At 49.1% G+C, this 26,576-nt stretch overlaps 1 protein-coding gene across 1 annotated transcript in view; it reads left to right on the plus strand.

The window, feature by feature from the left end:
• DNAH2 (dynein axonemal heavy chain 2) overlaps nucleotides 1–26,576 on the plus strand; it is an 80,821-nt gene that overhangs the window by 42,869 nt on the left and 11,376 nt on the right. The window contains exons 36-71 of the mRNA XM_064495190.1: nucleotides 207–310; nucleotides 417–606; nucleotides 1,131–1,311; nucleotides 2,045–2,172; nucleotides 2,521–2,673; nucleotides 2,936–3,061; nucleotides 3,879–4,097; nucleotides 4,316–4,433; nucleotides 4,645–4,781; nucleotides 5,272–5,409; nucleotides 5,497–5,655; nucleotides 7,008–7,160; nucleotides 7,358–7,449; nucleotides 7,792–7,990; nucleotides 8,129–8,353; nucleotides 9,433–9,537; nucleotides 10,267–10,455; nucleotides 10,655–10,740; nucleotides 10,872–11,002; nucleotides 11,142–11,291; nucleotides 11,635–11,802; nucleotides 12,023–12,183; nucleotides 12,465–12,604; nucleotides 13,751–13,883; nucleotides 13,993–14,132; nucleotides 15,449–15,659; nucleotides 15,858–15,974; nucleotides 16,149–16,290; nucleotides 17,127–17,296; nucleotides 17,413–17,529; nucleotides 24,548–24,712; nucleotides 25,246–25,371; nucleotides 25,507–25,655; nucleotides 25,729–25,795; nucleotides 25,928–26,078; nucleotides 26,329–26,477. Coding sequence (XP_064351260.1) covers nucleotides 207–310; nucleotides 417–606; nucleotides 1,131–1,311; nucleotides 2,045–2,172; nucleotides 2,521–2,673; nucleotides 2,936–3,061; nucleotides 3,879–4,097; nucleotides 4,316–4,433; nucleotides 4,645–4,781; nucleotides 5,272–5,409; nucleotides 5,497–5,655; nucleotides 7,008–7,160; nucleotides 7,358–7,449; nucleotides 7,792–7,990; nucleotides 8,129–8,353; nucleotides 9,433–9,537; nucleotides 10,267–10,455; nucleotides 10,655–10,740; nucleotides 10,872–11,002; nucleotides 11,142–11,291; nucleotides 11,635–11,802; nucleotides 12,023–12,183; nucleotides 12,465–12,604; nucleotides 13,751–13,883; nucleotides 13,993–14,132; nucleotides 15,449–15,659; nucleotides 15,858–15,974; nucleotides 16,149–16,290; nucleotides 17,127–17,296; nucleotides 17,413–17,529; nucleotides 24,548–24,712; nucleotides 25,246–25,371; nucleotides 25,507–25,655; nucleotides 25,729–25,795; nucleotides 25,928–26,078; nucleotides 26,329–26,477 — 5,289 coding nt within the window. The remainder of the gene's footprint in view (nucleotides 1–206; nucleotides 311–416; nucleotides 607–1,130; nucleotides 1,312–2,044; nucleotides 2,173–2,520; nucleotides 2,674–2,935; nucleotides 3,062–3,878; nucleotides 4,098–4,315; nucleotides 4,434–4,644; nucleotides 4,782–5,271; nucleotides 5,410–5,496; nucleotides 5,656–7,007; nucleotides 7,161–7,357; nucleotides 7,450–7,791; nucleotides 7,991–8,128; nucleotides 8,354–9,432; nucleotides 9,538–10,266; nucleotides 10,456–10,654; nucleotides 10,741–10,871; nucleotides 11,003–11,141; nucleotides 11,292–11,634; nucleotides 11,803–12,022; nucleotides 12,184–12,464; nucleotides 12,605–13,750; nucleotides 13,884–13,992; nucleotides 14,133–15,448; nucleotides 15,660–15,857; nucleotides 15,975–16,148; nucleotides 16,291–17,126; nucleotides 17,297–17,412; nucleotides 17,530–24,547; nucleotides 24,713–25,245; nucleotides 25,372–25,506; nucleotides 25,656–25,728; nucleotides 25,796–25,927; nucleotides 26,079–26,328; nucleotides 26,478–26,576) is intronic.

Here is a 26,576-nt window from a genome sequence, read left to right on the forward strand (position 1 = left end):
GCTGCACTGGACTGGGGTGGACACGTGCAGCGTGACACCCGGTCTCCATCTCGGCCATAAACCCTTTCTCCCTTCTAACTCTAAACTGAGTCCCCAGTCTTCTAACTGCAACCTCCCTGCCACCTCCAGCCTTCCTCTCAGCCATTGCTGCAGCTCCGACTCCTCCTCCAGGCCCACCTCTCTCTTACTCTGCCCTGTTTCTCCAGGATCTCGATGACTGTATGATCCGCCAGACCAACACACAATTCCAGTATGGTTATGAGTACTTGGGTAACTCTGGCCGGCTTGTCATCACTCCCCTGACAGACAGGTTGGCTGCGATAGTGGGGAGGTTAAACGGGGTGCTTGGGGTAGGGCAGCAAATGCTGGGCAAAGGCTTCCAGGAGTCCAGCTTGAGTCCTGCCTCCAATCCCCAGGTGTTACATGACCCTGACCACGGCACTGCACCTGCATCGAGGTGGATCCCCCAAAGGTCCTGCAGGCACGGGAAAGACCGAGACCGTCAAGGACCTGGGCAAGGCCCTTGGCCTCTATGTCATCGTGGTCAACTGCTCTGAAGGCCTGGACTATAAGTCCATGGGCCGGATGTACTCAGGCCTGGCCCAGGTCAGTATCCTGCCAGCCCATCCCCGAGGCCCCTGAAGTATCTTTCAGTTCCAGAAAATCAGCTGAAACCCAGATCTGGTTCAGTGCTTTGTTACTGACAAAACTGCATCACCACAGTTAGTTCTTACAACTAGGGAAGTCCCTGCACCTCCCTGAGCTTCACTTGGTGTATTACAAAACCAGAAGATGATGTAAGGATCAAATAAGAGGATGCACGTAAACCTGTGCACACCATAGGCCCTCAGCACTCACAAGCTCCCTACTCCAGTCTCTTTCCAACTCGCACCTTTTCTGGCATTCCCTGAGATCCTCCTTCTGGTCTGATGGGAAGTTCTAGCCAGAAACTGCAACGGCGCTACGCAGCCCCCTCCACTCCCCCACTCCCCCACCCGACACACACACATTTTGGAGGCTGCTGTTCCTATGCAGATATTTCAAGGAGGATGTGTTAGTCACAGATTCTAGTTTCTCCCAGTCTGGGGATACTTTTCTTGCTCCCAGCAACTCTGCCTCCCACCCTACAGACAGGCGCCTGGGGCTGCTTTGATGAGTTTAACCGCATCAACATTGAGGTGCTGTCGGTAGTGGCCCAGCAGATCCTGTCCATCCTCTCCGCCCTGGCTGCCGGCCTCACCCACTTTTATTTTGAGGGCTTTGAAATAAACCTGGTGTGGTCCTGTGGGATCTTCATCACCATGAATCCTGGTAAGGGCCTGGGGGTAGAGGGGGTTCCCAGTGGGGAGAACTGAGTGTCCAGGGCAAATAACTGTTCATCCTCCCCTCCCCTCTTACAGAACAGTGTATTTAGCCAAGTGAAATGTGGCTAAAGACAATAAAGCGTAAGAGAAAGATAAACAGATGACTTTTGGGGGAGAAGGGGAGGCAGGCTTACTGTTCTCCCTGAGGGGATTAATACTTGCTTATGTGCATATACATGGCCCTAGACTTTCAAGGTACTTAGAGCCATCTTCTTTCTTTGGACTGGCTCCCAGAGTTCTGGCCTCTCTGCCATCCCTTTCGCAGAACAAGAGAATCTCACCAGTGTGCAAGGCCTAGGGTCTCTCGTGACCGTTGCCTAAGAGCAGCTCTGGAGGAAAGATCGAGAAGAAAACAGGAAAGGGTTTCAATACTGAAAGTCTCAGAGAAACAACTGTGATTTCTATTAGGAAATACATGGAACTTGGAGAGATGGGCATTTGACGGCTCTGGGATTTGAGTCTGAAGCAGGGCCAGGCAGAAAGTAAGGGAAGGGCCAGAGGTAGGAAAGAAGAGCAAAGTGGTTGGTAGGGGAAGAGCCAGGGCCGAGGTGAGAAGGGAAGAGATCTTGGAGTTGGAGCTGGGGAGAGAGGTAGGGATGGAGCTAGGGATAGGGTAGTTGGTTGGGAAGTGGATCTTTGGGAAGCAGTTTGGATTCTGAATTAATGGCGCTGTTTTCCAGGCTATGCTGGCCGCACAGAGCTTCCTGATAATCTTAAATCCATGTTCCGTCCAATTGCCATGGTGGTGCCCGATTCTACTCTTATTGCAGAAATCATTCTCTTTGGGGAAGGCTTTGGTAACTGCAAGGTATTCTGATAATCTCTGGTCTCCAATTACTTTATTTCCCTTCCATGATTATTCCCTAGACTGAGGAACCCCCTGGAGGCCCCATAATCAGCTTATCCTACAAGGAATGTATATGACTGTCAGTAGGATATGAAGGCAGAAGGATCCAGAGGAGGGAGGTCTCCGCTCTATGATGTCACTAGTCCTTGCTGGCATGATCCCCAAGACCTTCTCGTTAGGGTTGTTCATAGAGCGCTGCCCGGCTGCTCCAAGTCCCGGGACCTAGCTTCTTGCATCTGTAACCGTCCCTAGATGAAGCAGAGGAATTCATGGGGAGATGGATTGTTTCCTTCTCTGTTTGTCCTCCAGATTCTGGCCAAGAAGGTGTACACACTGTACTCGCTGGCCGTGCAGCAGCTCTCCAGACAGGACCATTATGACTTTGGCCTGCGTGCCCTCACCTCCCTCCTGCGCTACGCTGGCAAGAAGCGCCGCCTGCAGCCGGATCTGTCTGATGAAGAGGTGGATGGAGGACACGGCCCTTGGGTCTTAACCGCCATTGTCCCTGGTCATATGCACCGCCACTGAAGTTTGTCAGATCCTTACTTTCACTAGATTAGGACCCGCAGCCTTCTGCCCATCCCTGCATTTCCTGAGCTCCCCCTGTCGGATTGCTAAAGACTAGCTCAGATGTTTCCACTGTTCTTGGCTCCTGCCTCTCGCCCCTTCGGAGAGGAAAGGCCTTGTGTTCCTTTAGCCTGCCTCTCTATGTCTTCCCATTCAGGTCCTCCTGCTCTCGATGAGAGATATGAACATTGCCAAGCTAACCTCCGCCGACGTGCCGCTGTTCAATGCCATCGTGCAAGATCTGTTCCCCAGCATTGAGCTGCCTGTCATTGACTATGGCAAGGTATTTGTTCCTTAAGACTCTCCCTGACCTCATCTGTGAATGTGGACCTGGGAACAGGACACCTGGCTTCCAGGCCTCGTTCTGCCATTCACCAGCTGTCACCCACAAGCTGTGACCTTGAGCCCGACAGCTGGCCTCTCTTTGGGCTTCCTTATCAATAAACTGATACAGACCTCTTCCAACATTGTACTCTCTCACCCAGCTCACCCACTCAACTGCCTCTCCTCATCAGTTCCAAGACTCCATTGAGATCACTGACGCGCTGGCCTTTCTCCTTTCATTCCTTTCCCTCTCCTGTCCCGACTTCTCTTCTCATTCAGGGAGCTTTGAGGAGAGACCGCTATGTGTTTTATGTGAGAGAGCAGTGGAATGGAAGGGCCCAGAGGAGGAGAATTAGAAAGTATAGGAATTTTCTTCGCTGGCAGTATGTTAGTTCAGATACCCTGAATGATCCTTTCAATTGAAACCACGAAAATGTTGGCAAGGAAACTGCTCTCACTACTCCCACTTAACGTGAGGAAACTGAGGCCCAGAGAAGGAACTTGCTCAGGTTCACATAGCTGAAAGCTGGGTGCCCAGGCTGGCTGACTTTAGTGCCCAGTCTCTTGACTCTGCAACTGGCCAGCTTCCTCAGGACTGAACACTGCCAGGGTGCAAAGGGCCCTGGTGCCAATTTTTTTTCCTTTTTTCTTATTTACCTGGTGCCATTTTTAACAGTTTGAACATTTTCCTCCCAGGCATCAGGGAGCTTTTGAAAGTTCTTCCTTAACAAGCCTTACCCTTTTGCTTCCACTTCCTGTATTTGCCCTTCTCTCAGCTGCGGGAGACCATTGAGCAGGAGATTCGAGAGATGGGCCTGCAGACCACCCCGTTCACCCTCACCAAGGTTATCCAGCTGTATGAAACCAAGAACTCCCGCCACTCCACCATGATTGTGGGCTGCACGGGCAGCGGCAAGACGGCCTTATGGCGAATTCTTCAGTCTTCCTTGTCCTCCCTGTGCCGTGCTGGGGACCCCAACTTCAACATTGTCAGAGTATGGAGTTGGGACAGTGAAGCCACTGGCGGAGACTCGAGTAGCAGGAAGACAACGGAGGCTGGGGGAGAAAGGCATGGGTGTCAGGGAGGCAGAGCAGACCAGGAGTGGTGGCTGGGAGGAGATGAGCGAGACGGGACAAATACCTGGAAACAAAGGGAGATCTTGGGATTTGTGTCTGCCAGCTGCTCAAAAGCCCCTTCCCGTGTCTTTTTTAGGAGTTCCCTTTGAACCCTAAGGCATTGTCCCTAGGGGAGCTGTATGGGGAATATGACCTCAACACTAACGAATGGACAGATGGCATCCTGTCCAGTGTCATGCGGACGGCATGTGCAGGTACCCAAAGGATCATGGGGCGGGGAGAGCAGAGGCCTAAAGCATCTAAGGGAGTAGGCAGTCTGGGGATAGAAAGCAAAATTTTGGGGTAAAAATGCTTGAGGAATGCTGAGATACAAGGACACAACTGCTTGCATCTCCAGGGAGATGAATGTGGAGGGAGGGCTTGGTGAGAATGCTCTGGTTTCCTTACCACCCACCTTCTACCAAGACGAGAAACCGGATGAGAAGTGGATCCTTTTTGATGGCCCTGTGGACACGCTGTGGATTGAGAGCATGAACTCCGTCATGGACGACAACAAAGTGCTGACCCTCATCAATGGAGAGCGCATCGCAATGCCTGAGCAGGTGTGGGGCCGGGGTGGGGCTGCCGGGAAGAGCAAGGAAATCCTCAGAGAGGAGGTCCTAGAGGAATGCTGAGGAGGGGAATGCCTGGATTCAGGACAACCTGTGACTGGAGAAGAAATGCCTGTCTACCATGGATGGTGAGAACAACTGTATAGAAAAGAATTGTTCCCAGGATGCACTGTGTGGACTGAGGCAGCCTCATTGCCACTGACGTACAAGGGATGCCCTTCACTTGTGCACCCGGGGTTATAATTCACGGGCTGTGAAGCCCACTCTTTTCCACTTGCTCAAACAATGCAAGCAAGAGAGTGATTGTTCATAAGGATGACCTGGAATAAGCTCTAGTTTCTTTTAATGAGCAAATCATTTGTAAAGCTGAGGCCTTTATTCATCCTGCAACACATGGTACTCAGTAGACACTTGAGGGCATCAGAATTCTGGGTTTTTTTATTATTGAGGGAAAGAATGTTCTGACCAAATGTATCCTTAGGTGTCTCTCCTGTTCGAAGTGGAGAACTTGGCAGTGGCCTCTCCAGCCACTGTGTCTCGCTGTGGGATGGTGTACACTGACTACGCTGACCTCGGCTGGAAGCCCTATGTTCAGTCGTGGCTGGAGAAGAGGCCAAAGGTGTGAAGAGGATGGAGGAGAGGAAAGTAACCCGTGGGGCTTGGCAGGCACAAGGATAATACGGGGCCCTTGCTTATTCAACTATAGGTGGAGGTAGAGCCCCTTCATCGCATGTTTGAAAAGCTCATCAACAAGATGCTGACCTTCAAGAAGGAAAACTGCAATGAGCTGGTGCCCGTCCCGGAATACAGTGGCATCATCTCGCTCTGCAAGCTGTACTCAGCCCTGGCCACGCCAGAGAACGGGGTGAGCAGGGACCAGGGCGGGATGGGCTCGTGAGTTCCCGGGACAACTTCAGGGAAACTGTCTGAGATGGAGCTGGAACATGAGGCTTGAGTGGAGCGGAGACGCCAAGGGGAGGCCTCACCCGCCAGCGCCACCGAGGCAGTGAGGCACGAGCATATTCGTGCGCATGCGCGATGGGAGGCCAAAGTGAGGGCTCTACGTCAGATACAGTGCACAGTGGGTCTCCCTGTCCTTTCCTACCCAAACCTGGAAGCTAAGGATAGTTTGTTTGGTTCCTAATTTCTTCATCCTTTCAAAAATTAAATATTAAGTCTTGTGAGGCCTTAGGATGTTGTTTCTGTTGGGAGGAGCTCCCAACCTAATCTGATGAAGCATTTTAGAAATTTTCAGATTAACTAATATTTAAGAAAATTTTTGTGTAGTTTAGAATTATGGAGTAAGGAACAGGCTTAAATACTTTTCTCTTGAGATTAAATCACTGCCTGGAGATGGTTCATATTGCTGTTTGTTTTTTTTTTTAATCATTCTTATTTTACTTTATTTTAAAAATTTAACTATAGTAGATTTTCAATATTTTGTTAGTTTCATGTGTACGGCTTCAGATTGTTTCCCATTATAGGTTAGAACAAGATATTGAATATAGTTACCTGTGGCTCATATTGTTTTAAAGGACATTGCCAGATAACTAAGGTATTAATGTAAAGTTATATAATAATTAAGGTCTTTAACAGTATGTGTCATTCCTGGTATGGTTAATATAAATTCAAACTGTGCAGGTGAACTTTCAAGGTGACATATGGGAAAAGGACAGTAACACAGTGTCAGTGGCACCTGAGTGCTGAGGATTGGCCGGGTAGGGGAAAGAACACTGGTGAACAAAGAGAGGAGGGCATCCTATGTAAAGAGAACAGCTTTTGCAAAAACACAGAGACACGGGCATCAGTCCTGGCCAGGCAGGGTGGGGTGAAGGGTGGTTTTTAACGTGCAGTCCCTCTTTGGTGTAGCAGAGACCCCGAGAAGAGGATGGTGAGAAGTGCTGTGTGTTGGGGTGAGCTGGAAGAACAGACTAAGGATTTCATATTCAATATAGTAGATTCAGTATGGTAGAGTCTCCATACAATGTCCAACCATGTCTTTCTAACTCAGTAGAGAAGAAACTCAGGGAGACTGCTAGGCTACAGGATATTTCAGGTTTATCTAAACGTTTTGATTTAGGTTTATCGACAACCATATGGTTTTCCAAACAGAACCAGGAAGAGAGGGAACCTCTAAACCTTTGTGATGAGCTGCCAAAATAGATCCCTCCATCTCTTACAGATTTAGAGTATTTCCCCTTCTCATTTTCCACCCAGGTAAACCCAGCTGATGGTGAGAACTTTGTGTCCATGGTAGAGCTGACATTTGTGTTCAGCATGATCTGGTCTATGTGTGCCTCTGTGGATGAAGAGGGCCGCAAGAAGATCGACAGTTACCTCCGGGAGATTGAGGGCTCTTTCCCCAACAAGGTCAGGGCCCCCAAACCCAGCTGTCCTATTTTTCTGTTTTTCCAGAACCCACCTGTATCCCTGGTCCTTCGGCTCTTCTTGACCTTCAGCCTGCTGCCCACCTCTCTTTCTTCCACCCAGTGGTCTGCAAGCGCTTTTTCTGGGCAAGAGAAAGCCAAAGGGTGGCTTTGGTAACCCAACATACATTCCCTCTGCAGGACACAGTGTATGAGTATTTTGTGGACCCCAAGATTCGGAGTTGGACATCATTTGAGGATAAGCTCCCTAAGAGTTGGCGCTACCCTCCGAAGTGAGAGCTGGGCCTTGTTGGGGGCCGGGGGGGTGGATTGGGCTTGGGGGCTACAGTTGGTGGGAGGTGTGATTAGAGAGCAGGGGGCGCAAAAGTGGGCTGTAGAAAGAGAGAGTGGATCCCAGGGCAGAGATGACTTTGGGGTACAGGAAACAGGACAGGGTAGAGGAAATGGGAAAGGGTCCTTAAGGAGAATGCCCAACCCCCAGGCCCCATAGGAGGCAGGGTCGGTGATTAGAGAATGGTGATGTGGGAGGGAGATAAACACTGAGGGGCAGAATGAAGCAGGAGTTAGAAAGGAGTGGGCTGTGACCTTGAGACACAGTCCCTTTTCCTCCCCAGCTCCCCCTTCTATAAGATCATGGTGCCCACTGTCGACACTGTCCGCTACAACTACCTGGTGAGCGCCTTGGTGGCCAACCAGAACCCCGTCCTGCTGGTGGGTCCCGTGGGGACTGGAAAGACCTCCATTGCCCAGAGTGTCCTGCAGTCTTTGCCCTCCAGCCAGTGGTCAGTGCTCACCGTCAACATGTCTGCGCAGGTGTGTGGCAGGACCCGGGGGCCAGGCCACCAGCTCCCTGCTCTCAACCTGCCTCTGCTCTCCCTGGGGATCCAAGTGCCTGACCCTGTATTTTTTTTGGGGGGGACCCAAACATTCATTCTGTACCTTTTCCACCAGACCACATCCAATAATGTGCAGAGCATCATTGAGAGCAGGGTGGAGAAGCGAACCAAGGGCGTCTATGTGCCATTTGGGGGCAAAAGCATGATCACTTTTATGGATGACCTAAATATGCCAGCTAAGGACATGTTTGGGTCCCAGCCACCCCTGGAGCTGATTCGCCTCTGGATTGACTATGGCTTCTGGTATGATCGAACAAAGCAGACCATCAAGTACATTCGAGTAAGCATCCTGAGAATTTGTTCTTCAGGCCTCTGTTCCCTTTGATGATAGGTTCAGTCCCTGACCCTGCTGGGACCCCAGGAACCCCAGCATAAAAGCCTACAATCCTGTATGCCTCTCCACACAAACATGTGGCTCCCAAGCTATCAGTTCCTATTAGTAACTCTCCTCATTGACTCTGCCCTGTGCTTTGTGACCAAAGGAGTCTGTCCTCCAACTTCCACGCATTTTCCAGGCCTTTTCCACCTCACTCAGATGGCAATGCTGATGCCAGCCGGAACTGTCCGTAACTCCCTCTCCAGGCCTCCCATTGTTTCAGACACCACCTCCAAGTATCAGTTCTCCGCTCCACATCCAGCATCCAGGCATCTCCCTTCAGTCCTGGCTTTTCTCCCGTGGGATTCTGAGCGTCTTGTCTGTTTCTTTTTCCTGAATCAATGGGCAGACATTCCAGCCTGATTTCTGGGGCACCCATCTATCTGGCACTCAGGGTCAAAAACTCACCTAATAATATATTCATGTTTCTGAGAAAGAACACACACATATACACAGACACATGTATGTATGTACATAAGTAAATATTTTATAAATATTTATTGTATACAAATCTATTTATATAAATAAATAAATTTATTTTAAAAATAGAAAAAAAGAAAGTCTGGAAGACATAATCAAAGGTTTTTTTGTTATTTATTTTACATTGTCTTTTGGGGGGTAATTAGATTTATTTTTATTTACTCATTTTTTTTTAAACTGACGTACTGGGGATTGAACCCAGGACCTCATGCATGCTAAGCACGCACTCTGCCACTGAGCTATACCCTCCCCCTGTTTTTTTAACTTACCTTTATTTTCCAATTTGGGTAAGTGGATTATAACAATGAAATGAGAACAAATACATTACCTTAGTAATTCTATAAAAATGTCCTGAATCTCTGCCTTCTGTTCACCTTTCCATGCCCCTCTTCCTGTTTGTCCCTCCATCTCCTCTCCCTCCCATCTCCTCTCACATCCTCCCTATTTCTGGGCCCCCTCTCTTCCCCACCTGTCTCTCTGCCCCATCTCACCTTTCTCTCTAGGACATGTTCCTGATGGCTGCCATGGGCCCTCCTGGGGGTGGACGGACCGTCATCTCCCCAAGGCTGCAGAGTCGCTTCAACATCATCAACATGACCTTCCCCACGGTGCGGGCATCCTGGGGGCTGGGAGCGGGCTCTTGTAGAAGGCAGAACCACCCGTGTCCCGGAGAGTGAGAGGACAGGTCACAGAGGGGCTCAGGGGCCCATGGCCCCCAGGCAGAGTTGCATTCAGGGAGCTGCAATATATGGAGGGGAGCCACTCTCTGCAGGAGCCTTTGCTCCTGCTGAGCTTGGAGATCCACAGGATGCGAACTGGCAGGCGAGGCCTAACAGTCCCTGTGGGCAGACAGTGGGGCCCAGACAGACGAAGGAAGGTAGACCCTCCAGAGCAGAGAGCTGGGAGCTGCCCAGGGCTGGGGGGAGGCGAGCAAGGCTCTCACGGGTGCCAAAACCCCTCAGAAATCAAGATAAATAATATTTTAAGGCAATATTTTTAAAAATCAATGCCAAAACTTCATAACGAATAAAACACCAAAATTTTAAGTAAGTGCAAGGTCAGTACAGTGCCGTGCTGAGCATATCAGAGCCGAGGCAGAAGGAAAGACCAACAGCAAGGATTTGAAATGTTGGTTTTTGTTCATTGTGAACAGCCTGCATTAATTTTGATTCCTAAGTATTGCACTAGAGCATTATTTCCCTTGATTTCTGAGTTTTTTTTGGAGCCCCCGTCCTCAATTCTGCCCCCAAGACGAGCGCTTTACTCCCCTACCCCTAGTCTCCGCCTTGGCTGAATGGCCAGGGGCCTGTGAAAATGAGTCCAGGGCCTGTTCCTAGGAGTCCCAGATCATCCGGATATTTGGTACCATGATCAATCAGAAGCTTCAGGACTTTGAGGAAGAGGTGAAGCCCATTGGGAATGTGGTGACTGTGGCCACCTTGGACGTGTACAACAGTGTGGTACAGCGTTTCCTGCCCACACCTGCCAAGATCCACTATCTCTTCAACCTTCGAGACATCTCCAAGGTGAAGCTCCGACTGACCTTGCCCCTTTGGCCCAGCACAGCCTCCTCGGAGGCATTCTCTTCTCCTCAAAGTCGGCTTTGGAGCTTGATAGCATCCCACACAACCCAGATCACCTCCATCCTAGAATGCTGCTTTCTCTAAAACTTCTGGAGCACCTCTCTCCCCTCCTTCCATCCCACTAGCTGCGCCTCTTCCCCAGGTGTTCCAGGGCATGCTGAGGGCCAACAAGGACTTCCATGATACTAAGTCCAGCATCACACGACTCTGGATCCACGAGTGTTTCAGGTGAGGTGCCTGTGCCCCCCAGATCCAGGCCTCCCCAAGCCCAAGCCTCACCCACCCTCCTCCAGCCATTCCCTTCCCTAGGGCCACTATCCTCTTCATTCCCGGATCTCACCCCATCTCCCTCCCAACAGAGTCTTCTCTGACCGACTGGTTGATGCGGCAGACATGGAAGCCTTCATGGGCATCATAAGTGACAAACTTGGCTCCTTCTTTGACCTCACGTTCCATAATCTTTGTCCCAACAAACGTCCTCCTATCTTTGGTGAGCTGGGAGCTGTGGCTCCCATAGGCTGGAGACTCTTAGGAGATGGGTTAGAAGGAGAGTTGGGGCACGGAGTACCTTTGGAGAAATCTCTGGAGGACCAGGCATTGAGCTCCGACCCCCTCTTCCCATGGCCCAGGGGACTTCCTGCGGGAGCCCAAGGTGTATGAAGACCTGACAGATCTGTCAGTGCTGAAGACAGCCATGGAGAATGCTCTCAATGAGTACAACCTGTCACCTGCTGTTGTGCCAATGCAGCTGGTGCTCTTCCGAGAGGCTGTTGAACACAGTGAGCCCTTCCCTCTCCCCTCCCCTCTCCAGCATCCCAATTGCAGGGTATTCCCAGGAAATAGGGATCTCTTCCCAATCACGTCAAGGAAGTTGCCTTCCTCCCTGACCCCTTGTGGGCCCTTGTGGTCATGGGTGGGGCTCTTCCTTGATGGTGGTGTTTAATAAATATGGTGAGGTTAAAAGTTGACTTGCTACCAGGCCTCAGGCACTAACTTCTTCCCACACTTCTTTGTCCTTCTGCTGCAGTTTTGGGCATCCCAGTCCCCAGCTGAGGGCCTAGAGGTCCCCTGGGTTTGCTCAGCCGACTCATTATCCTCACCCCTCTACCTCCCACCCTCCAGTCACACGGATTGTGCGGGTTATTGGACAGCCTCGGGGCAACATGCTCTTGGTGGGCATCGGGGGCAGCGGGCGCCAGAGTCTGGCCCGCTTGGCCTCGTCCATCTGCGAGTACATCACCTTCCAGATTGAGGTCACCAAATGTTATCGGAAGCAGGAGTTCCGAGACGGTAAGGCTGATTTCTGAGATGCAAGAGGGTTTGGGGCTGGGAGTGAAAAATCAGATGCCTGACTCCCTGTGAAGCCGGGTAGAGAGATGCTCCAGGCCCCTGTTGGGTATAAGCCGGTGTCATGTATGTGTCGCAGGCTGGGGGAGGGTTCCTGAATCTCAGAAGAGGAATAGGGACAGGATGGTGAATCTGAAGAGTCTGTCTGTGTCACCTGGCCCAGATATCAAGCGTCTGTTTCGCCAGGCTGGGGTAGAGCTCAAGGCCACGTCCTTCCTTTTCATGGACACCCAGATTGCTGATGAATCATTCCTGGAGGACATTAACAACATCCTCAGCTCGGGCGAGGTCCCCAATCTCTACAAGACAGATGAATTTGAAGAGGTTCGATCCCTTCCACGCCCACTACCAGGTGGCTCTTTGACTTTCCCCACCAGCCCCTGAGGAAGTGTGATCCCAGAGGATGCTACTGTGGCACCCCCTCCATCCAGCCCCCATTAGATGGAAGAGCTGTTCTTCTTCAGCCTTCTGCCCTCGAGAGTCCCTATTGGGCGACGCTGCTTTAAAACCCACCCCTTGTCAGCCCAGCCTCCCCTGCTACCCCTCCCCGACCCAGTTCTACCACTGAACCCTCAGCCCTCTGCCTCTGCGTGGCTTCTGTGCAGATTCAGACGCACATCATAGAACAGGCCCGGGCGGAGCAGGTGCCTGAGTCCTCGGACAGCCTCTTCGCCTACCTCATTGAGCGCGTGCGCAACAACCTGCACATCGTCCTCTGCCTCAGTCCCGTGGGCGACCCTTTCAGGTGACTCCCTTTACTGCCCTCTTCTCCCTCTGGGCCCTGCATCTGCTGGGGGGCCCTCATCCCCTCTTGGCCTCCTTGCTTTCTGAGTGTGAGACTCAAGACTCCTCAAGACTCAGGAATAGCGCTGGCCTCTCCAGCCCCACACACCCCATCTCCTTTCCTAGGCTGTACTTTCTTTCAGGAAGTTCCTGCTGACATGGGAGTCATCTGCTCCCTTTTGGTACAGCTAGATCGGTTTTTATTTTTTCCCCTTGGAAAGAGGTGGTGGTTTTTGATTTGTTTTTAAATGTTTAATTGTGGTACCAAAAAAACCACTTAAAATTTACCATTTTAATCATTTTTAAGTATACATCTCAGTAGCGTTAAGTATGTTCACATTGTTGTGCAACAGATCTCTAGAATATTCTCATCTTGCAAAACCATAACTCTATATTCATTAAACAACTCCCCATCTCCCCCACCACCCCCAGGCCCTGGCAATCACCTACTTTCTGTTTCTGTAAGTGACCACTCCAGCTACCTCGTAGAAATGGAATCGTACGATACTTGTTTTTGTGGGGCTGGCTTCTTTCACTTAGCATAACATCCTTGAGGTTCATCCATGTTGCAGCACAAGTCAGAAGTTCCTTCCTTTTCAGGACCGAATAATATTCCATTGGGTGTATACATCACATTTTGCTTATCCATTCTTGGGATGACTAGATTTTTAAGGGCATCAGGAAGGAGGAGGAGGACAGAGAACTTGTACAGAGAGGCAGTTTGGATTAGTGTTTTATTTATTTTTTTAATGTTTGTGGTTTATGGTGTATTTACTGTGCACCAGGCTCTGTGCTAAGCATTTCACAGGTGTCACCTCATTTGTTATTCCCATCTTAGAGATGAGGAAACTGATGTTCAAAAGGTTATATCACTTTCTCAAGATCCATACCTGGATGGTGTGGAACCAGGTCTTCCTTACCCCAGAACCTGCTTTTAGATCCTACACTGAACTGTCTTAGAGGGAGGAGCGGAATCTGTACAAGGAGATACAGGAGCACCAGGATGAGGTTTTTTAGGTTCTTGGGGAGTGGGTGGACCTGGGACAAAGCCTAAGGCTGGAGGCTGAGTCTGCAGATGGACTTAACTGCCTCTTGAAACCCTCGCCAGGAACTGGATCCGCCAGTACCCAGCCTTGGTGAACTGCACCTCCATCAACTGGTTCTCAGAGTGGCCCCGCGAAGCCCTGCTGGAGGTAGCTGAGAAGTACCTGGTGGGAGCAGACCTGGGGACTCAGGAGAATGTGAGTCCCTCCTCCCCATCTCTCCTCCCCCCGGCACCTCCCGCCCATTTCCGTTCACTGTCTGCCTTTACTCTTGCTCTGTCTCACATTCTTTGACCATTGGCCTCAGATCTACAGGAAAGTGGCCCAGATCTTCGTCACCATGCACTGGTCAGTGGCTCAGTATTCCCAGAAGATGCTGTTGGAACTTCGAAGACACAACTACGTCACACCCACCAACTACCTGGAACTTGTGTCTGGATATAAAAAGTACGACGAAGAGTAGGGGGCATGGAGGGCTAGGGAGCTTGGTGACTTTTGAGGGCAACTGGTGAAATGATGTAATGGAAACTCTTTGGGAGCTGGCCAAGGGGACCGGCTTGAGGACTAGGGTGCTGATGTGGAATGGCAGAGATGCAAGGGGTCTTGATTCTGCCCAGGAAGTTAATCACAGAGCGATAGGGTTTCCAGGGGTGTGTCCACCTCAGGGGCCTTCTGGCTGAGACTCTTCCCCTCACCTCTCTGTCTTTATCTCCTGGAATGATGTCTCTTTTCCCAACAACAGTACAACCATGACATTACATTATGGGGATATATGGCAATATATGTCCTCTTCTTTCTGCCTTTAACATTTTCTAGACTTTCCACCATTGCCAAGAATTATATATTCATTCATTAAAGTGTGTTGAGTGTCTTTTTATGTACATGACACAATAATAATTTGCTTTGAAGGATGTAAGAGAAATGTAAAAAAAAAACCCTCATTTATTGGATTTAGTATTTTAATCAAGGTGAGAACAAAGCTATTTGTGATAATGATAGCCAACTTATTCATTTAATATGTATTTTTGAGCACCTACACTGTGCCAGGCACTATTTTAGATACTTGTAAAATATATGCCAGTTAACAAAATAAAATCCCTGCCTCCCCTGACTACATAGGCTTGTATCTTGTTTACTAGTCCCCGGTCACTATGCTAAACCCTTTGCATGCATTTTCTTGCTTAATCCAGAAAACAACCTTGCATTGATTTTTTTTTTTTTGGCCTGTACAATGTTAAAACGTTTTAAATGAGTTGCCAACATTTAAAACTTGAGAGCCTTTACAAAAATCCAGATTTCCATTCTCTCTTGAAAAATCAGAAATTGTGGCCATACTGAGCCCACATTCATTCTCAAATGGGGAAAAACAGGTTGGAGCCCAGGGATGGCCACCCCCTTGGGAGAGGTTTGTGTTTTCTGGTTCACTGAAGCCCCCGAGCCACTGCCCAGCAGGGAACAGTGGAAGATTCTCAAGTACGGAAGGGGTGTGATGGAAACGGCAGCTAGCAAGCTGATTCTGACAGTGGTGTGTAAAATACATTAGAGGGATGAGAGTCTGGAAGCAGGAAGACCAGTTGGGAGGCAGCTGGCAATGATCCAGGCAGGAAATGATAAAAATCTGACTAGGGTGCTGGTGGTGCTGGTGGTGGTGGCAACGGGCAGAAAGATGGGGACCAGAGCTGCGCCAGGAAGGGAGACTGTAAGGGCCTCTCCTTCTTGGGGGCCCAGCCTCCCCCGGCACCTGATCCTACTCTGTCCGCCAGGTTGCTGGCAGAGAAGCGGCAGGAGCTGCTGAACCAGGCCAATAAGCTGCGGACCGGGTTGTTTAAGATCGATGAAACCAGGGAAAAGGTGGAAGTGATGTCGCTGGAGCTGGAGGATGCCAAGAAAAAGGTTGCTGAGTTCCAGAAGCAGTGTGAGGAGTACCTGGTCATCATCGTGCAGCAGAAGCGGGAGGCGGATGAGCAGCAGAAGGTGCCCCCCCACAACGCCCCTTGCTGCCCCACCCACCTGGCAGAGGCTTCCTGGTCCCCTCCAGTTATGGGGCAGGGGGTGGAGTTTCACGCCTCCTGTTTTCTTGAGCTTTCTCTTTTATCGTTATCACCACCACTGTCACCCCCACTTTTGCTCAAGGTGAAGAAGACAAGACCCTCATCTTCTTTTCATCCCTAGGCCGTCACCGCCAATAGTGAGAAGATTGCAATCGAGGAAGTCAAGTGCCAGGCACTGGCTGACAATGCCCAGAAGGATCTAGAAGAGGCGTTGCCAGCCCTGGAAGAGGCCATGCAGGTATTGGACCGGAAGGGCTCAGGAAGGGACTGGGGCCGGCCTACTTTGTTCTCAAAGTCCCTGGGGAAGTGGGGAGCAGAGGGGTACTTCAGTTGGGTCCTGTTTCCATAAAGGACCTCTCTTGCCATCTGAGTTGACTTTGGCCCTGCTCCCCAAATTACTCCCTTTCCCCAGGCCCTGGAGTCTCTGAACAAGAAGGATATAGGAGAGATCAAGTCTTATGGACGGCCCCCTGCCCAAGTGGAGATAGTGTTGCAGGCAGTCATGATTCTTCGAGGCAACGAGCCCACCTGGGCAGAGGCCAAGAGGCAACTGGGTAAGCTAGGAAACCAAGAAGTAGTTAACACCAGTCCACCCAGCGTTCCTTAATCATCTGCTGGGCGGCAGGCACTCGGAGAGGCAGAGGTGGATGACGCATTGTCCCAACCCTCAAGAGCACAGAGCCGGGGGGAAGGTATAGCTCAGTGGCAGAGCGCGTGCTTAGCCTGCATGAGGTCCTGAGTTCAATCCCCAGTACCTCCATTAACAAACTAAACAAATAAACTTAATTACCTACCCCCTGCAAAAAAGAAAAAAAAAGCACAAAGCCTAGTAGGGAAGAGAGGCATAAATACCAGCTAGGGTTCTTTGGCTGTAAGTAACAGAAAACGACTCATCTTAAGAGAAAATAAAAAGAAAGAATTGTCATAAAGATATATCTTTATCACAGAATGTATCACAGAATTCAAGGACAGGAGTGCCTTGGCTCCCCCACCAGCAAAAAGGACAAAAATCAGAAAAGGGAAAACAAGAGTCTTTCTGTTTCATTCCTGTGCTATTTTTCTGCTCTGAGTCCCGTTGCTAGAATGTAGCCTGTCCACCGTGGTTTGGTGACCCCTGCCCTTGAAGAAAGTGCGAAGTATATAGAAAGCGTGGCGTGTGGGGTGGTGGGGCTGGGGTGTTGAAGGTAAGTGACAGGAGAGGAGGCTGGGAAGACTGTGGAGGCCCTGGGAGCTTCGAGCTTCTAGAGGAGGGAGCAAGGTCAGCTGAAGGGACTCAGGGTGAGGCCAGATGCTCTGGCCTTCGGTACTGAGCCCAGGATACACGAGGCTGTGCCTAGTTGGGGGGTGGGGGTGGGCCCTCTGGCTGAGGCCCCTGATCTTCATCTCACAGGGGAGCAGAACTTCATCAAATCACTGATCAACTTTGATAAAGACAATATCTCAGATAAGGTCCTGAAGAAGATCGGGGCCTACTGCGCCCAGCCCGACTTCCAGCCTGATATCATCGGCCGCGTGTCGCTGGCTGCCAAGTCCCTCTGCATGTGGGTTCGGGCCATGGAGGTGAGCGGTGGCGAGGCGGAGGGGAGCAGTGCGGCCAGCCTGGGAAGAGGACAGGTGCACCAGGAGAAAGCTGGGGTGGGTGGGTGGCAGGTGAGTACCTGGCTGTCTCCCCATAGCTGTACGGGCGGCTGTACCGGGTGGTGGAGCCCAAGCGCATCCGCATGAACGCTGCGTTGGCCCAGCTGCAGGAGAAGCAGGCAGCCCTGGCCGAGGCCCAGGAGAAGCTGCGTGAGGTGAGCGCTACACCTGAGTTTCCGAGGTGGTCCCTCTCCCCAGTTTCTGATTTCTGGACGCTTCATTACTACTCATTTCTCCCCGTCCAGTTCTACTCCCCTCTTCCTTACAGTCTTATCTGCCTCCCGCTCTGCGTCACCTCGGGCTCAGAAAGCTAGGCCGATGGCAGAGGGTTACAAAGACACAGGGCGCTGTCCCCCCGGGGGCCCTTTCCGAGACTGACCTGGGAGCTGGCCATATTGTCGTCCTTTGCTGAGGCCCTTTGGGGATGGACCTTGAGGTAGTAACTGATGAAATCTGTGTGCCAAATGGGTCTTTGCTGCTTGGACCAGGAGGAATGTGGGGGTGTTGGAGCCAGTGCTTGGGGGAGGGGATGGGGTCGTCTGGAGGTAGAGTGTTGCTCACTGTGAGCGGGCCAGACAATCCAGAAGGTGATTTCCTGCAAGATGTGCACACAGGTAACTCTCAAGCCAGGCAGGACATTAAGTGCTTTATCAAAAGAGTTCAAAATTCTTCCAGTCTATCATTTAATATTCTATCATTGATTCGATAGGTCATACAAATACATCCACGTGGTTTGAAATTCAAAAGGTACAAAAACATATCCAGTAAGAAGTCTCCCTCCCACCTCTGCTCTCTGGCCACCAGCTCCCTTCCCTTGAAAGCAACCAATATTACAAGTTATTGTTTATCCATCCAGCTGTGTTCTGTGCTGATATAAGCACATTTCCCCCCTTTTTAAACATAACATACACCTTCCTATCTTACTGACATATATTGAAGATTGTTCTCCATCCGTGTGTGAAGAGGCCCTGCCTTCTTTTCCCCACCGCATGTTATGCCAGTGGACGGCTAGACCATCGTTTATTTAACCATTTCCCCTCCCCTTGCTGATGGACATACTCATTGTTTCCAGTGTTTCTATCTTCACTTGTCCTCTAACTTGGTTGATAATATCTTTAACTGGATAGAAAGTTTAAATGTTTATGTCATCAAAGTTGGCCATACCATTTCAAAATGTTTTAACTGAACCAACTACAGAGAACATTCAGGTCCAGCCTCCTCAGACGGGATGAGGAGCCCAGGGTTTAGTGAGAATGAGTGGCTGGCTGGTTACGGACAGGGCTGGGGCTGGAACCCGCGCCTCCTGGCCCCAGGTCATTGTTACCTCCCAGCCTTTCTGGAAACCTTCACTCTTTTACTCTCTCTTTTTCAAGAGTGAATAATCATAGGTGTGGCAATCCATCTGGAAAGGTTTCTCACCCCTGGGTGACTCATATCCTGGGCCAAATAATTAGAGGTTGTTCCCTTCATGTGTGAAATGTGAGGGAAAAAAGGGAGCTGTGAGTCAGCTGCCAACAATGTCATTCACTGGACGGACATTTGTAGAGGACCTAAGGTTAGGTGTCTGGTGGGGAGTCCACACCCCACCCTGAAGACCCCTAGTTGATAAGAGTAAGTAGACAGGGAACCAAAACGTCTCCTTTGTTACTGAAAAGGCTGTGAAGTGTAAGATCCAAATGCACCTTTTACCAGAACCTCAGAACCAGGCAACCTTACCCAGCTGCTTGCAGAGAGCTCTGTGCTGATGCTGGGCTCCACCCCAGGCCGAAAGAGCAAGAATCTCTCATGGAACCTGGAAGCCAGCAGTCTGAAGCCTTCCCTGTCAGAGCCGCACAGAGAGAGGAAAGCCTGCACAGAACACCAGTGGTCTGGGAAGAGGCCAGAGACCAGCTGGATCGCGTGTCAATCCAAATCTTGAGTAAATAGTTTTAACCATTACCCACTTGCTTGGGGCCCTGAAAATGTATTTTCCCCAGGCCCAGTTCTGACGCACAGCAAGAGCCAGGAACCACCGGCTTAGAAATTGCCCCGGAAGGCTCTGAAATGAGTCAGAACAGAATTTGCATCCACTATAGTACTCTTAAATAAAGCCACTCCTGCAGACCACATCTTTCCTCTGCCCAAGCCGTTTCCTAGAAGTTTCTGCTTCAAACATCCCGCCTCTATAGAAATAGCTACCCACCAGTGGTCAAAGCTGCAGCCGCCTATCAAGGTCAAAATAATGCAGGGTCGGCTTAAAGACTTTCACTAAGGCTGCAGAAGTTAAAAGTCAATCACATAAGTGTAAAAACCCACCGGACCTAATACGAGCCTCTACAGATCACCTAACTCAAAACACCTGTCCACGCCCCGCAGTCTGCCCAGGAAACCCCTAGCCCCGCCGAAAGCTTCTTGGTGGGTTTTCTGGTCTGCAAATATGTGTACTGTTGAAGGGATCTGAGATCTACTGATATTTTATGCCCGAGTTCCAAACAAATTGAGAAATAAAACAAAAGGTATTTGGCCAAAAATCACCTTTAAAGGCTAGGTTGGAGGATGTGGCCGAAGTCTGGGAGCAAGCAGCTCCCTTAGTAGTGACCCTATCTTCAAACAGACTTACCTGGTCTCAGGCATTGCCAAGGGGCCAGAGAGGAACTCGTGCCCACTCCTAATAGAAAAGGGCCCGAGCTCAGTTGGAAATTCCCAGTTTAGTCTTCCCAATTTTACCAGTCAGATCAGTCACCACCTCTCCTGGAGAAGGGCTGAGGAAAGGTCCTGGAGGAAGTCTTCCCACACACAAGAGACTGACGGGGACAAAAATTTGTAACAACACATGACCCCCTAGAGGGAAAAATAAACCCAGAGATAAGTCAAGTTACAGAGACAAACTTAAAAAGCAGACCTAATCTAATTGGTATCCTCAGAGAGTGATTAAGGAAGAAATGACATCCACAAAACAAAAATAGGATGATCAGAGAGAAAGTCCAAGCAGAGACAAAGAATTCTGGGAAATTTAAAAATGATCAAAGTATGACATTTGGTAGAAGGATGGGAGGACAGCGTCAAGGAATATCATACAAAAAGCAAAACCAGAAACAGAAAACACGGGAGAGAAATCAGAGACTCAATCCAACCCGTAAAAGTTTCTGAAAGCGAAAACACGTCATCAGGGGTAATAGAAAAAGTATTTAACAACCGGTTCAGCACACACAGTGAACTTTCAGAATGTGTCTCAGCCACAAGCAGCTCAGTCAGCCACCTAGTTCACACTGGGCACCAATCCAGGTCATAATATCGATGCTGTTTATTGGCATTTGACCTTAATAATCAATCTAGAAACAGAGCACAGAAGACCAAGTGTGGTCTCTGAATGGGAATGTTGTCAGCCTCGACAACATAAAAATAAAAGTACAGTGTAAAAAGTTGGGGAGTGGATACAGACTGGGGTTGAGGGAAAGGTAGGGCAATGCTTTTGCAGTAGATAAAATAAAATGCAGTTTTAAAGTCTTATTTAAAGTTATAAAGGTACCCAGGAGAAGAGAGAAAACTATTAGGAGTAGAGAGAAAGGGATTGCAGTGTGGACGTATTAGGGAAGCAGATCTTCATCTGTCACAGCACAGAGTCACTAGAAATAGTCTCAAGTTGATAACCTGGAAATAGCAGCATGGAATATACTTGTAGTATCTGTAGAGGATGCGCTGGAAGGAATTTCAAGAAACAGGTCACGCTGGCTGCCTAGAGAAGGAAGCTGGGTGGCTGGGGGAGCAGGGTTGGGAGGAAGATTTCTCATGCTCTTACGCCTTTTGAATTTTTAAGTTACTTATTCACCAAGTAAACAAAATTAAAATAGAAAAGAAACAGCAGCGTCAAGATGTGCTTATGCAAGTACAAGGATACTCATTACAGCATCGTTAATAATAGAAAATGTTGGGAAGACACAAATGTCCATCAGTAGGAGGCTTGTTATATAAATTATGGTTCCATCACACACAGAATTATTCACAGCTGGTAAAAAGAATGAGGCAGCTTGACAACTGATTTGGAGACAAGTAAAAAATAGTAAAGTACAAAAACCCTTGTTATTGAATGTTCCCATTTCTCTTTTTGAAAAAAAAAATCCTCCATTCAAGAAATGATTGAGCACTATTTTAGGTTGAAGGATTCGGGGGTGAACACGCCGCCGCCCTCACGGTGCTGATATTTTCTTTACTGTGAATGGGCTCTGAGTGTGAGTTCTGTCTGGAAAGCGATACTAGAAACTGGTGATAGTGATTCCCTCTTGGGGGTCTGGGGGCTGGGGGCTGGGGTCAGGAGTGGGAGGAAGACCACCCCTTCACTGGATACGCTTTTGTTTCTTAAGAATGTTGATTTTGTGTGAGGTGTATTCACTATTCAAAAGAGACATAAATGGGAAAAAATTATTTTTTAAAAAAGATAAAGCTGATGTTAGGTGTGATAATGGTGTTGTGATTATGTCCTTTTTAAAAGAGATGCCTTATGAGGTACTTAGGGTTGAAATTTCATGAGTTTGTAATTTACTTCAAGATGCTTTGGCAAAAAAACAAATAGATGGAATAAATATAGAAAATGTTAACAATTGTTAAATCTTGATGATGGGTACATAGGTATATTATTCTTTTATGGTTAATTATTCTTTTTCCTAGGTTTGAAATTTTTCATAATAATTTTTAATTAAAAAGATGAAAACTACAAAAAAATGCAAATATATATATTTTAAATAGTGGCATAAGCATAATATTCAGAGATACAGAGGTAATTACTGGAAGAAATAAAAATAGAAATGATTAAAAAAAATTTGCTACTGACGAATGGGACTGAGGAGAAAAGGTGGGCTAGAGGATTATTGCTTTTCACTATAACCTCTTTAAATTATTTAGGTTTTTAACTTTATGCATCTATTTCTTGCATAAAAAATAAAAACAGTGAAGAAAACACTACATGCAAAATAAATAAGGAAATACAGAACTATTCGTGGGCTGGCAGCTTCCCCAGAGACCAGTCTCCTTGGGAAGCCAAATTATAATCAGAGTGTTGCTGATGAGCGAGGCCTCAGTGCTGGGAGGTGGTCACGTGAACCTGATGACAGGTGCCACGCGGTAAAGATTGCTGGATGCATGGCCTCCACCAGGGCAGGCCCCCAGCCAGTGTTTCCTCCAAGTGGCCCAGCTGATCACTGAGTGACCCCTTCTTTCTTTAGATGTTAATGCCTTCTAACAGATGACTATCGAGGCTTGACCTGTAAGCCGCCCTGTCGGCCGCCCTGTCATTCAAAGGTGACATTTTGAATCTCCACTTTGCTTTAAAAAATAATCCTTGGAAGGAGAGGAGAGTAAAGCTCAGTGGTAGAGTGCCTGCTTAGCATGTATGAGGTCCTGGGTTCAATCCCCAGTCCCTCCGCTAAAAGTAAATAAACAAGGAGGGGAAAGTATAGCTCAGGTGGTAGAGCGCATGCTTAGGGTGCATGAGGGCCTGGGTTCAATCTTCTAGTACCTCCTCTTAAAAAATAAAAAAGTAAACCTAATTACCTCCCCCCGGAAAACAATTTAAAAACTAAAAATAAATCTAATTACCTCTCTAAAAATAAAAAAGATAAAAATTAAAAATTATATATCCCTTGGAGAGCTACCTATCCCATTTCCAAGTTCTTGGAGGTCAACCTCCATCACTGGGCGCAGGTATTGCTCACTTACTGCATGCTGGATGTTGTGCTGCAGCCTGCATTTATCCTTACAGAGCCCAGATGAGGCTCACTGGGCAAAGCAGGGCAAGGATCTGATCGGGCTACCTCTCCCAGTGGAGACACCAGCAGGAAAGAGAACTAATGTTTATCACGTGCACTGTTACGTGGCAGGCACTTCATGCGGCGTCAGCCCCCACTCCTCTTCATGAAAAGGCACAATTACTGTCCGCCAGTCAGGCACACACATGGCGTCCCAGAAAAGGCTCTTTTTCTTTCCTTCCAGTTTTATTGAGCTATGATTAACACATAGCGCTGCGTAAGTCTAAGATGTACAGCATACTGATTTGACTTCCATACATCATGAAACAATGACCATAAATTTAGTGAACATCCATCATTTCATATAGAGACCAAAGAAGATTTTCCTTGTGATGAGAACTCTTAAGATTTACTCTCTTAACACCTTTCATGTATAACATATAGCAATGTAATTGTATTTGTCCTGTGGTTCATTGCATCCCTAGTACTTACTTAGCTTACAACTGGAAGTTTGTCCCTTCTGATCACCTTCAGCCAGTTCCCCCTCCCCATCCCCCTGCCTTTGGTAATCACAAATCTGATTTCTTTTTTTTTTTTTTTTTGAGGGGGGAGTTGTTTTGTTTCATTTATTTACTTATTTATTTCTTTAATGGAGGGACTGGAGATTGAACCCAGGACCTCATGCATGCTAAGCACTGGCTCTACCACTCAGCCTCCCCCTGATTTCTTTTTTATGAGTTTCTTTGTTCATTTGACATATAACTGACATACAACACTATGTTAATCGCAAGCACACAACATAGTGATTCGCTGTCTCTAAATGTTACGAGTGATCACCACATGGTCAGTTCTTGACTTCAGATTTGAGTTATATTCCAGCCTCTACAGAGACTACGGGTGGCAATGGGTTGAGAAAAGGGAGGCTTCTCTAGTGGGCAGAGCTCTTCCCAGGTCCTGTCTCTGGTGTGGGATCTTGAACCTGGGCCTTTTTCTTGAATGGATTCCCTCTTCCTCTCTGCAACCTCTCCTGGGTTCATTCTAGCTTTTTCTCCCTCTTTCAAGGCCCCACCTTAGGTACGGCCTCTGGCATGGAGCCGTGGTTAGTTTTGTGCTATCTGGTCCTCTCCTGCCTGCTTTATTATCATGCTACAAGAGGTGTGTCTCCTACTCAGTCTTGAGTTCCACTACCAAGTAGCTTCCAGGCTCAAGGAAAGAGTGATGGAGGGAAGGGAAAGAAAACTCACCTCATGAAACATATTTGATCTTGTTTCCTCCTCACAACAACCCTGTAATGTAGGTGTTACTGTTCTTACTTTGCACATGAAGAAACTGAGGCTCAAAGAGATGATTTACCCGAGACCATACAGCCACAGCAAGGCGGGCTGGCGATATGAAGCTAGAACAATCTGGCCTCAAGCCCCATGTTTGATCCCTGTACTCTGCTCCCTCCCAGGTGGCCGAGAAACTGGAGATGCTGAAGAAACAGTACGATGAGAAGCTGGCACAGAAGGAGGAGCTTCGCAAGAAGTCGGAGGAGATGGAAGTGAAGCTGGAACGAGCTGGGATGCTGGTGTCGGGGTTGGCCGGCGAGAAGGCCCGATGGGAGGAGACGGTGAAGGTGAGATCCATTGTACCACCTGGCTTCCTCCCTGCCCACCAGTGCCCAGAGCTCCTATCCTGTTTAGGTTGAGGGGCAGTCGGGGGACATGGGGACACTTGTGGGTAGGGACATCCAAGAATGGGACATGGGAGTTCTTCCCCTCCTCTGCTCGCATTTGGTGAGAACAGCAGAAGGAGAGACTTTCTGTTGTGTTAGGGATCTGCCTCCATGTTTAGGTAAGGCTGGAAACCAAGCATACACGAGGACCCTTGCATACAAGCCTCTGACCAGACAGAAGCTGACATGGGGCATCTTGTCTCTACCCTGGCTTCACAAGAGGGTTAGGCCTTATCATCAGAATGTTAACACTGCTGTTACAAAAGAGAACTCAAAAGTCATGAGGATAGGTTAGGGTTCTCAGGGCGCAAGTGTCTAGGAAGGGAAAGACTCTCCGAACTGGTAGTGTCCAGGGGAGAATGCCTTCAGAGTAATCCAAGGGTTTCTGGGGCTAGGGGCACAGGCAGCCTTACACCTCCCCTGCTGTCCCCCAGGGCCTGGAGGAGGATCTGGGCTACCTAGTAGGCGACTGTCTCCTGGCAGCTGCCTTCCTGTCCTATATGGGACCCTTCCTGACCAACTACCGGGATGAGATCGTCAACCAGATCTGGATCAGGAAGGTGAGGGGGGCTCAGGCGTGATGACTGAGCTTATGGGCTCTGAGACCAGGGCCTGGGAGTAGCAGAGATGTTGGGAAGGGGCAGGGGTGCTGGGCTTAGATCTCCAGGATGAAGTTTGGGGCTCTTCCCACCCAGATCCGGGAGCTGCAGGTTCCTTGCTCACCCCGCTTCACCTTTGATAACTTCCTGTCTAATCCTACCAAAGTTCGAGACTGGAACATCCAAGGGTTGCCCTCAGATGCTTTCTCCACTGAGAATGGAATCATCGTCACCCGTGGCAACAGGTAAGGATGCTGCTGGGAGCACAAGGCCACGTAAGGGCAGAGCCTGCCTTCTCACTCACGCTTCCTCCTTCAGGTGGGCACTGATGATTGATCCTCAGGCCCAGGCCCTAAAATGGATCAAGAACATGGAAGGAAGCCAGGTATAAGACTTGGGGGCTGATTTGGCCCCTTAGATTCTCTCCCCAAGCCTGGCTCTTCCTCAGGTCCTACCTAGGCTGCTTTCCCCCTTGTAGCCCTCAGCACTTCCTCCATCTTTCCCCCTTGCTCTCTAGGGCCTACAGATCATCGACCTGCAGATGAGCGATTACCTTCAAGTCCTAGAAAAGGCCATCCAGTTTGGATACCCTGTGCTGCTCCAGAACGTGCAGGAATATCTGGACCCCACACTCAACCCTGTGCTCAACAAATCTGTAGCTCGAATTGGTCAGGGCCCAGGATATTGTGGGGCTGGGCTGTGGGACAAATCCTAGAGACCAGCTAAGTTAGGACACTTGGGAGGAAAGCCACTTGTTTGGTTGTGTCCTCTACTTAACTGTCCCTGCATTCAGACAGCCCTGGACTGGGGCCATTAGGGCAGGGTGAGCTATTGCCACTGGATTCTGGTTAGGGAACAACAGGTCAGCCCACACCTGGTCACATGAGGTCCTTGTCCTTGACCCTTCTGTGGGTGCAGGTGGTCGGCTGCTGATGCGCATTGGAGATAAGGAGGTGGAATACAATACCAATTTCCGTTTCTACATCACCACCAAGCTCTCCAACCCCCACTACAGCCCGGAAACCTCAGCCAAGACCACCATTGTCAACTTTGCTGTCAAAGAACAGGTGGCTTGGGGCTGGCGCCTGGACTGAACTAGGGTGAAGTGGGAAGGGCTGTTCTGAGAAAAAGGCTCTGATTGTGTCTGGCAGCAGGTGATTCCGGCT

This window comes from Camelus dromedarius, chromosome 16 (genome assembly GCF_036321535.1).
Source record: "Camelus dromedarius isolate mCamDro1 chromosome 16, mCamDro1.pat, whole genome shotgun sequence".
Classification (NCBI taxonomy): Eukaryota; Metazoa; Chordata; class Mammalia; order Artiodactyla; family Camelidae; genus Camelus; species Camelus dromedarius.